This window comes from Pteropus alecto, unplaced genomic scaffold (assembly GCF_000325575.1).
Source record: "Pteropus alecto unplaced genomic scaffold, ASM32557v1 scaffold57, whole genome shotgun sequence".
NCBI classification, from domain to species: domain Eukaryota; kingdom Metazoa; phylum Chordata; class Mammalia; order Chiroptera; family Pteropodidae; genus Pteropus; species Pteropus alecto.
The window spans coordinates 8455479-8467682 of record NW_006442508.1 but is presented as its reverse complement, the minus strand read 5'-3'; the positions used below and the strand labels follow the sequence as shown (position 1 = coordinate 8467682).

Sequence of the window (12204 nt, the reverse complement as noted above, 5' to 3'; positions counted from 1 at the left end):
TTAATATTACCTCTCATGTTCATTTCTACTAAAGTTGTATATCCACTTTATAAGTTAGTCTGGAAATATTTACAGAATGTGAACTCCTTCTAAAGTAACAAATCTAGTTTTATTTTATTTTCTTAAATTTTTAAGTTTTATTACATATTCATTACAGGTATATAGCATAGTGATTAGACATTTATGTAACTCATGAGGTGTTCCTTTTAGAAATCTAGTATTCATCTAGCACCATACATAGTTATTACAATATTATTGACTATATCCTCTATGTGGTACTTTATATCCTCATTACTATTTTGTAACTGCCAATTTGTACTTTTTAACTCGTTCACCTGGTCTCTAACAACCCTTCCATTTGGCAACCATCAGTTTGTTATTTATGAGTTTAACGAATCTAGTTTTTTTTTTTCTGATGTTTTTTAAATAATTTTTTTTTTCAATTACAGTTGGCATACAATATTTTATTAGTTTCAGGTATACAACATGGTGATTAAAGACTTATGTATCTTACAAAGAGATCACCCTGATAAATCAAGTACCCATCTGATACCATACATAGTCATTACAACATTGAATATATCCTCATGGTATACTTTACATCCCTATGACTATTTTGTAACTACCAATTTGTACTTCTTAATTCCTTCCTCTTTTTGGCCCACCCTCCAAACCCCCTCCCATGTAGCAACCATCAAAATGCTCTCTGTATCTATAAGCTTGTTTCTATTTTGTCTATTCATTTATCCTGTTCTTTAGATTCCACATTTAAGTGAAATCATAGCATTTGTCTTTCTCTGTCTGACTCACTTCACTTAGCACAATACTTCTAGCTCCATTCATATTGTTACAGATGGCAAGATATCATTTTTTTTTTATGGTTGAGAAATATTCCATTGTATATACATACCACTTCTTCTTTATCCATTCATCTATTGATGGACACCCAGGTTGCCTCCATACCTTGGCTATTGCAAATACTGCTGCAAGGAACATACGTAGTCACATGTCCTTTGAAGTAGTGTTTGGGTTTGTTTGGATAAATACCCAGAAGTGGTATGTATCCTTCTTTGTTTCTTGTTATAGCCTTTGTTTTAAAGTCTATTTAGTATAAGTGTTGCTACCTCAGCATTTTGTTTGTTTGTTTTTATTTTTATAAAATGTTTTTTTCCATCCCTTTACTTTCAGTTTTTGTGTGTCTTTCTATCTGAAGTGAGTCTTCTATAGGCAGCATATGTAAGGGTCTTATTTCCTTATCCATTCAATTACCCTATCTTTTGATTGGTACATTTAATCCATTTACATATAAAGTAATTGTTGATAGATATGTAGTTATCACTATTTTATTATTTATCGTTTTGAGATTTTTTTCTTTGTTCTCTTTTTCTTCTTAGAGAAGTCCCTCTAACATTTTTTGTAATACTGGTTTGTGTTGATGAACTCTTTTAGCTTCCTCTTGTCTGGGAAGCTCTTAACCTGTCCTTCGATCCTAAATGATAGCTTTACTGGGTAGAGTAATCTTAGTTGTAGATCCTTGCTTTTCATCACTTTGAAAATTTTGTGCCAATCCCTTTTGGCCTGCAAAGTTTCTGTTGAGAAATAGCTGACAGCCTTATGGGAGCTCCCTTGTAGGTAACTGACTGCTTTTCTCTTGCTGCTTTTAAGATTCTCTCTTTGTCTTTAACTTTTGGCATTTTTATTATGATGCGTCTTTAAGTATGATGGGCCTGTTTGGGTTCATCTTGTTTGGGACTCTCTGTGCTTCCTGGGTTGTATGTCTGTTTCCTTCACCAGGTTAGGGAAGTTTTCGGTCATTATTTCTTAAAATAAGTTTTCTATTCCTTGCTCTCTCTCTTCTCTTTCTGATACCCTATTCTGTGAATGTTGGTACACTTGATGTTGTCCTAAAGGTCCCTTAAACCATCTTAATTGTTTTTGGATTCTTCTTTCTTGTTGCTATTCTGATTGAGTGTTTTCTGCTACCTTATCTTTTAGACTGCCGATTTGATCCTCTGCTTCATCTAATTTACTGTTGATTCACTCTAATATATTCTTCTTTTTCAGTTATTGTGTTCTTCATTTCTGACTGGTTCTTTTTTATTTTTCCTGTCTCCATTTTTACATTTCTCTTTGTTAAAGTTCTCACTGAGTTCATCTACTCTTCCCCTAAGTTCATTGAGCATCTTTATAACCAGTACTTTGAACTCTACATCTAGTAGATTGCTTGTCTCTATTTTGTTTAGTTCTTTTTCTGGAGCTTTGTTCTGTTCTTTCATTTAGGACATGTTTCTTGGTCTTTCTATTTTGACTGCCTCCCTGTGTTTGTTTCTGGGTATTAGGTAGGGCTGCTGTGTCTCCCAGTCTTAGTAGAGTGGCCTTATGTAGTATGTGTCCTTTGGGGCCCAGTGGCACATCTTGCCTGGTCACCTGAGCTGGGTGTTGCAGACTATAAGTCACTGAAAATTTATGCCTTGTTTTTATCTATATCCCAACCACTGAGAATATGGTTTGGCATGTAGTCTACTTGCCTATTTAAATTAAACTTACAATATTAGATGCAGAGTTATAATGACAGTTTTGATCAGATCAAAACAAGTAGAATATGTTGAACAGCAATATTAGTTCACGCTGAAAAAATAGATGATAATAAAAGCAACCGTTTAATGAAAGATTAATATGTGTCAGACATTAAACTCAGTGCTGAAATATATCATTCCATTATTCCAAATCAAATTTAAACTTGAAAGATATGTCTTACTAGGTATAACTTTAAAGCTAAATTAATATCTTATTACATATAACTTTTAAAACTAAACCTTAAAATGCATTTATTTCCAAATTGTTGCTAACGGGATAGCAAGAGATGTTAGTGGAACTTTAAGTGGAGGAAATAGCCCTTGGAAATGGACAGAAGTCATCTTTGTTTCTTTATGTTCAGTTTTTAAAGCATTACTACAAATGTGTATACTTGGCTACATGTAGAGGTCTTCCGGAAAGAACACTGTGCTCATTTATAATTTGGACATGGCATGTTGGGTGAGACAGAGGGCTGTTGGACAAGTGAGCCCAGATGAGACCCTGCATAATGCAGTGCTTCATGCTGTTATCAACGGTTAGTTGTAAAGGCTTCAGTAAGTGCCATCCTTCCAACCTAAGACCCAAGGAGGGATACTCAAGGCCTTAGTTACTTAGACTAATTCTTGATTTTCGTTCAATATAAAACCTGCTCATTAGGAATTCCAGTGAGTGATTTTTGAACAGGAATGCTCATTGCTAATTGCTTCGTGTTTCCCAAACAAGTATATGATCTCAAATTGATATGACTATAAGTCATTTTTAAACATTTGTTAAATTTTGGCTTACATAACATTTATGTTACTCTAGCAATGTTGAACTATACTCTGAAGTACTTTTAAGTGGAAATCTAAAATAAAAGTATCATATAGTTTTCCCACACTTCTCAAACAACAATATAGCTTTTCTTCCTTTTTTTAGTTTGATTTTATTATCTTCTTCATTTCTCAATATTTTGTGCTGATTAAAATGGGTTAGATAGTCTCTATTTAATCCCCATGCTTAGAGTCTATCAGTAGGAAAGATTACATTAGTACTCAAAAAAAATATTTAAGATATTATTTTGCTTTCAACTCTTTCCATTATCTATAGAAATTCATTCTAAAGCTCTTTGTGGTTTTATTGCAGTGACACTGCAGCCAAAGCCCTGTGGGAAGCCTTACTGAACTCAAAGCACAAAGAGGCAGTGATGGAAGTCCGGAGACATCTAGTGGAAGCAGCCAGCAGAGAAAACCTGCCAATCAAGATGAGTATGGGTAAGTGTATCTACTTTACCTAGGAAATACAGTCTGCAGGCTCTGAGGTAGTTCATTTAAGCCTGTTCTAAACAGTGAGCCAAACTAGCCAGCATAGCACATAGGTAAAAGTATTGAAGTATTTGTAAACTGTTGGAAGGAAGGTAGGCAGGGAATATGAAAACACTGCTTTCGGAGCTCAACAATTCCCCTTGTCATAGACTCAATTTTGGGAACTCTAGGACAGCCCTTGCTTACGTAGACTACTTTTTTTAGTTTCTTTAGTTGGACTAGAACTACTGAAATTGGTCTGCACCATCGTCCCTTCATTTTATTTCACCACTACTCCCCTCTTCCCTTTTTTCTCCTCCTTTCCTATTTAATGTGTATGAAAACACTTTTATTGGCTTTGAATTAATGAATGAACTACTATGCTGACAAAACAATTGAGGAACTGGGCAGGCTTTGGCCTGGCCACTTCCTAATCTTTGGAGTGGTCTGCTAATTGTCCAGTTACATAAATGTTATCCTTTCCTCACTAGGGTATCACATATCTCATTTACTCATTCTTATTTTTTTCACATTCAGCTTTGTCTTCAGTATCAGAAGAGTCTGGCTGCAATAGAACTTAAATAGTTTTTTTTCTTTTGATTAAAAGTCAGAGAACTACTATTTTGATTTTAGAAAAGGAATTTGGCGTTATACTCTTTAAATTAAATAATTTTATTGGTATAGAAATATTTAAATATAGATATTGAATCTGGGATAGCATTTATTTCTGGAAACTTGCAAAAGTTTAATTATTTTAAAAATGTTTTCTCTCTTATAATTTGTTTTTAGATATCCAATAAATATTAGTACCTTTTACTGGATGGGAAAATTTTTCTTTTCTGAGCATCCTAGCCCAAGTTCTTGATTACTTATGAGTATAAAAATTAAACTATCAAGTTGAAATAGAAGAACAAAAGTTTGGAAGTAAACAAATGAACCTAGAAAGAAAAATGTTACAGGGTCACACTATGAAAAAAAAATCCTAATTTTAAGTATGTAGGTGACTATATGTGAGGGCTTTAAGGAAAATAATGATGATAAAAGTGAAAATAACATTTCTCGAGTGCTTACAATGTGCTAGGTCTTCTTCTAATGGTAATTCTGGTAAGATAGATACTCTTACTATCCCATTTTTCAGATAAGAAAACCAAAATAGAGAACATTCAATTGTCCAAGGCCATGGATCTGATAAGGGCTAAGACTGAAATTCAAACTCACTCATTCTAATGTGAGAGAATATGTTCTTTATTTACAAAATCATCTTCATTTCATACAACTAATGCCAGAAGTCCTACTGTTGTTTTAGGGTAGAAATAAAGCTGCTGCTTTGAGACCATCCTGGCATTTGACTATTAATTCTAGTCCCTCACTCCATCTTTTCCTCCTCCCTTTTTTCCCTTCCCTTCCCTTCCCTCCCTTTCCCTATTCTTCCTTCCTTCCTTTCTTTTTTTTTAATTTTCATACTTCTAAGTACTCATTAAGAATGAGTATGTATATCTTATAGAATTCCTTATTCATGAGTGTATTGAAAAAATAAATAGTTCGTATCGTCAATCAAGAAAAGTAGGAATGCACAAAGGGACTTGGTGATAGGGTTACTTTATATTGTGCTTCAGAGATATAAACTTATGATGCTATCGCAGAGCATAAATCAATTTTTATTGCTCAGTGCAGGACTCTTGAAAGATCAACACACTTCACTTTTCTAAAGGGCTGTATCTCTTAAAAATAATCAGAGCTAGGGGAAAAAAAAGACGAGTAACCCCATAACGATTCAAATTTAAATGTTTGAAATTCCTTTTGACTGAAAAAAATTAGATAAAATGGTTTGCTTTATCCCAAAACACTAGACATGGGGGAGGATGGGGAGAGGGGAAAAAAATGAATAAAAGAAACAGACAATTGTTGGAAAACTTTTGTTTTACAAGGGCCAAAAAGATTGGCTCAAATCACAGTTTATCCATATGACAGCTATAATTTATTAAAAGAAAACACATTGTGGCTACCCATTTCTGTTTCATATCACTAGTCAGAATACTAGTCAGAATTTCTGGTGTGTCTCATTTTCATTTTTGCAACAGCTATATAACCATCGATAGTAAGGAAAAGAGCTGAGATCTAAACATAATAAAACATTGGTATTTGAAAACTGCTTATCATATAACTTAGAAAAAAAGTTATGCTCTGATATACTACATGGCTGGAATGCTTTTTCTAGCAGCACTTAAAATTATAAAATGTATTTTAAGCCATACACTATTCTCCCAACCCTTGCTGTAAATTCTACTGCAATATAAATTTTTCTGACTTATTGGCTTCTAGTATTTTTGTGACATTAAACAGAGATTTTAATTCTAGATTGATGATCCTCTTATATTTTAATTCACTGAGAGGGATCCCATGATTAAAACCTCAGATCTTAAATATAAAGTTTCTCAGTACGAGGTAATATTAAAACATTATACATGCCAATAAAAATAAATATCATTCTCTTAAAGGAAAAAGCTTAATTGCTAAAACTATCCCAAGAACTTTTATTTATGTGGATTATATCTATTGATATATGTGGGATAGATGATAGATAGATAGTAAGAAAATATCACAGAAATTCAAGCAGAGGAAATTTTTCAAGTATTCATGAAGTAATATAAAAATATTATAATAAACTTATTACATGTTAACATGAATAACATATTTTTGTAAAAAATAGCTATATTTAAAAAAATTAGTGAGAACAGTGACACTGTTTTACATTTTTGCACATCTCTAATGTTTGGTTTAATAGAAGACAGCTATATTCTCATATCTGCTTCTTCATCCAATATGTTGTGATATATCAATTTGGATACACTATATAAAGGAAATCTGACCTTACAAAGATATATAATTTGAAAAGGAAGGAATATTGTAATAACTTTTCAGAAAATTTCAGATATTCTTTTGCTACAATACTAACTTTACAAGAGGTAATTTCTTATAGATTAATTGTAATGTAGAATATTAAACCATATCATTGAATTTTCTATACTCTTATAATAAAATCCATTGGTCTTTCTTGCACTTTCAATAGATCTTTTATACACACATTATTTTATATCATTGTACATTAGGCACTTGGAAAATATTGGTTCTCTAAATTGTCCAGATCTTCTAAATGTTGACCCACATTAAACAATATAACAAAACCACATTTATTGGTATCCCCACTGACATCATTAGAAAATCTTTAAGTATTGGGAATGTAAAGATATAGGGGTAGATGTAAATTTCCCAAAATTATAATTTTACACAAAAACTCGTTATTGACAATACAAACTGCAGTTGTTTTTCCAGTTGTTTTCAATTATACAAAAGAAGTACTTTTTTATAATTCTCATTTCTTTACACAGACTATTGACATTTTCTTAAGGGTTGAGATTTGATAAAATTAACATTTACAGTTTCATCATGGCATTATGAAGTGAAAGTGATTTCTTTTATAATTTGTTGCCACTGCCTTGATTGGTGCTGAGGCACCAGTACTTTTATCCATCATTGTATTTGCACCATCAGGGCAAATACAGCTTAGTAACAAAATCAAGTAACATCTTAGTATTATTCTGAAAATAGTTTTGACTTTTCTGACTATGTGAAAGTGTCTCAGGGACCAGGAGGTCCATAGAACATCTTTGAGAACCATTATTTAAAAGAGTGCCATATTCTCTGGGGTATGAGATCATTGGAACCACAGTTAAATGTCAAAGTAGAAGGGGGGAAATCTCATTGGAATTTTTTCTAGACGTTGTCCAGATCTAGAGGTAATCGACAATTATTTTTATTTATTTAAAAGATATTTATTATGTGTATATGATGTATTAGATCCTTGTAGGGCATAGGAAACATCTTCTGTTCAAATGAACATATTATTTAACTTTGATGAATCTTTTTTTTTGTCTGCAAAATGGCTATTATAATATCTACAAATCTGACAATTAGATGAGAAGATTATGTATATGAAACATGGTGTTTGTGAAATTTAAGGTGTCCTGTAAAAAGAACGTATAGCATAACATTATTTATTGTCTTCTGGGTAGATAAAACACATAAAAATAATGACCAATGGCCATAAAACTGTATATGAAGAGTACTCTACCAGATATCAGCATGGAATTATTGCCTCTGTAGGATTTGTTCCCTCATCATCTTAGTGGGAAATGTGTGACTAGAGTAATGGTTGTCAGGAGTGAAAGTAGAGATTTGAGATTTAGATACCTAGTGATTATGTTGAAGCCTTATATTATGTTTTTAAATGAAATATAAGAAACATAATATTTTTAAAAGAATTATAAAATTAATCATCCAGAGAGAAGGTAGAATGAGTGAGCAGAGGATTAAAGGCAGAGCCCTAAGGAACACATCCATTTAGGGGTATGAAGAAGAAGAGAATCTAGAGAAAGAGACAGAGTTTTCACTGAATTAATAATTAATAAAGCCTGAGAATGTTAAGGTCACTAAACAAATGCTTCCCTCTTACATTCAATCACCTAAAACAGAACTTGAGTTGCCTCTGTTTCTCTATTTCCTCATCTGCAAAATGGGAATCTGAATTTCTAATGTCCCTTTAAGCATCTACCCTATGGCTCTATATTTTTAACTTTAAGTGGTGCATCTTCTTTTTCTTCTTTTCCCCTCCACCTCGTCCTCCTCTTCTTCTACCTTTTATTAATCTTTATGTTTTCTCAACATAAGAGATCCTCAACAAGAGACTATGGTGTAGGAATTTAAAACCCCCAACAGTATGATATGGTTAGGAAGCTCTGGGCTGCAGGGTGGAAGTTGCTTTACTTAGAGGCTCCCCTAAGAACAGAAATTTCTTTCCGAGTCATAGTGGACCCATCAAGGAAATGCTCCTTCTCTGGCAGCCTGGTAGTCTGCCCCCTTGATAACAGGGGTAAGCATCTGTTCCTTTCCATGTTCTCCGCTGAGTTTATAAACGTTAATACAGTGTTTAAATTAGCCTCATGAAGGCTCCATTTTCAAAAAAAGCCAAACCATAAATGTTTCTGGTGGTTTTATATTTCACCATTTGTGTAAATTTCAGGGAGAGCTGTTTATTTTCTATTTGTGACCCTAGTCCTGCCGCAGTTATACTTTATTCCATATCATCCTGAAAGCATATCTTGCAATAGATTTCTGAATTTTGGACCTATTTGATTGAATTGATATACATCATTAAAATGCTCTTTTCACATAGGAGCGTGAGAACCCTATTGTGTACTGCACACGTGAGGGATCTAGTTTGCGCGCTCCTTATGCGAATCTAATGCCTAATGATCTGAGATGGAGCTGAGGTGGTGATGCTAGCGCTGGGGAGCTGCTGCAAATACAGATTAACATTAGCAGGGAGATTTGACTGCACAGAGACCATAATAAATCAATTGCTTGCAGACTCATAGCAAAACCCTACCAGTGAGTGGCAAAAGGCAATTTAAGCTACGTTTGGTGGCAGGCTTTTTAGTGGTGAGTTGATGTACTTCACTTGTACAGCTGCATCTGATGGCATCTGATTCTGCATTATGGTGAGTGGTATAATTATTTTATTGTATATCACAATGTAATAATAATAGAAATAAAGTGCACAGTAAATGTAATGTGCTTGAATCATCCCGAAACCATCCCTCTCTCCCCCCGCCCCACCCCAATCTATGGAAAAATTGTCTTTTACAAAACTGGTCACTGGTGCCAAAAAGATTGGGGACCGCTGATTTAAAGGTTATCCCAGAAAACGTCTTTAGTATTTATGGTGTTATAAAAGTGGACACAAATTCCCAGCTGGGCTTTATCCAAGTTTCACTAAACACATGGTTGTATACACTGCCCTTAAAATCCCTACAGGAGATTTGTAATGCCTTCCCTCTCTCCCCTTTAATAACTTGCTTCAATGTCTGATAGTCATCTCAATCATGAAATTTTTTTCTCATGTCTGACTTAAATCTTTCCACCTGCATGTTAACCATATTTCTTTGCCCTTTGACTTCAATAGAAGTGGGAAGCAGGCTTATTATTACTCTTCTGATTCTTTAACTGTTGAAAGACAATGCTGCAGTGTGCAAATTAGTGATAGTAATAACCTCAAAATTTTCGGAGAGAAATACACATTTGTTCATTCTGCATGAGACAGACATGGTTTTATTTCAGAATCAAGAGACTATTTAAAAGTAATATGAGCACATGGTTCTAGAAAATTCCAGTCATGTCATATATAAAATAGAAAGTAAAGAAACTCATACAACTCAACAACAACAAAAAAGAAACAATCCAATTGAAAAATGGGCAGAGGGCCTAAACAGACACATTTCCCAAGAAGACATGCAAACAACCAACAGACATATGAAAAATGCTAAACTTCACGAGCTGTTATGGAAATACAAATCAAAACCATAATGATATACCACCTCATATCTGTTAGAATGGCTCTTATCAACCAGACAAGTAATAAAAAGTGTTGGAGAGGTTGTGGGGGAAAAGGAACCTTCTTACACTGCTAGTGGTGATGTAGATTTGTACAGCCATTATGGAAAACAGTATGGAGTTTCATCAAGTTAATAAGAATAGAACTACCATATGACCCAGCAATCCCTATTCTGGGTACCTACCCCCATATTTTGAAAACGTTTATCTGTAAAGGTATATGCACCCCTATGTTCATTTCAGCATTATTCATGGTGACCAAGACATGGAACAACCAAAGTGTCCTTTGATAGATGATTGGATAAAGAAGATGTGGTACATATATATCATTGGAGTATTACTCAGCCATAAGAAAAGATGAAATACTGCCATTTGAAACAACATGGATGGATCTTGAGATTATTATGCTCAGTAAAATAAGTCAAACATATGACTTATTTTATCCATATCTTGAGATTAGCATAATAATCTCAAGATCCATATCTTGAGATTAGCATAATAATCTCATAATAATACGGATCTTGAGATTATTATGCTAAGTAAAATAAGTTCACCCATATGTAGAATATAAAATTGAAAGCAACAACTGAAGGAGACAAACAAAAACTTGTAGACAAAGATAACAGTTTAGTGGTTTCCGGAGGGAAAACAGGGAGAGAGGAGGTAGAAATAGGGTAAAGGGGATCAAATATATGGTGATAGAAGGAGATTTGACTGGGTTGTGAACACACAGTGCAATATACAGATGATATATTATCGAATTGTACACTTGAAACCTATATAATTTTATTAACTAATGTCACCACAATAAATTCATTAAAAAAATGAAAAAAAAAAAAAAAAGAAAGTACCTTCCCCCATCCCTACAATCTTTCTCTTCAGTGTAACCTTTGCTCCTAAATTAGGATCTTGCCTTCCAGGCCTTTTTCTCTGTCATTAGGTAAATAAACACATAAATAAATAATGAGAAAAATAAAATAAAAATACATACTAATATGGTTTTCATTGTAATTTTTTTCTCTTACTCTTCCTAGGGTTTTGGATATACAGAGTAAAATTTCATAACACTTTTTAATTTTAATTTGATTTTTAAATTTTTTACAGCAGAAAAGAATAGCTTTTTTGGAAGGGAAAGTAAAGCAACAGTACATTTCCAAATGTGGAAGCGGGCATGAGCAAGAGAAGGGTGGCTCAAAAGGCCTCATAAAGAACACCTATTCATACAATTGTGCCTCATTTTTTTTTCTTTTTTCATTTTTTTCATTTTTATTTTTCAATTAGAGTTGACATTCAGTATTATTTTATATTAGTTTCAGGTGTACAGCATAATGGTTAGACATTTATATAATTTATGAAGTGATCCCCCTAATTAGTCTAGTACCAACCTGACACTAAACATAGCTACTATCATATTACTGACTATATTTCCTATGCCGTACTTTACATCCTCATGAATATTTTGTAACTGCCAATTTGTATTTTTTAATCTCTTCACCTTTTTCACCCATTCCCCCAACTACCCTTCCATCTGGCAATCACCAGTTTTTTCTCAGTATCTTTTAATTTGTTTCTGTTTCCTTTGTTTATTTTATTCTTTAGATTCCATATATAAGTAAAATCATATGATGTTTGTCTTTCTCTGACTTATTTTGCTTAGCATAATACTCTCTAGGTCCACCCATGTCATTGCATATGGTAAGATTTTATTTTTTTATGACTGAATAACATTCCATTGTGTATATCTTCTTTATACAATTGTCTATTGATGGGCACTTAGGTTGCTTACATATCTTGGCTATTGTAATTAGCGCTGCAGTGAACATAGGGGTACATATAGCCTTTCGAATTAGTGTTTTGGTTTTCTTTGGAGAACTATCTGGAAGTGGAATGCAGA

General features: G+C 33.3%; 1 protein-coding gene across 2 annotated transcripts in view; it reads left to right on the top strand.

The window, feature by feature from the left end:
• The window catches only part of SCFD2 (sec1 family domain containing 2), a 352474-nt gene that overhangs the window by 24731 nt on the left and 315539 nt on the right, over positions 1 to 12204 (top strand). For both annotated transcript variants that reach the window (XM_015597487.2, XM_025040285.1), the window contains exon 3: positions 3703 to 3830. In XM_015597487.2, the coding sequence (XP_015452973.1) occupies positions 3703 to 3830 (128 nt within the window). The remainder of the gene's footprint in view (positions 1 to 3702; positions 3831 to 12204) is intronic.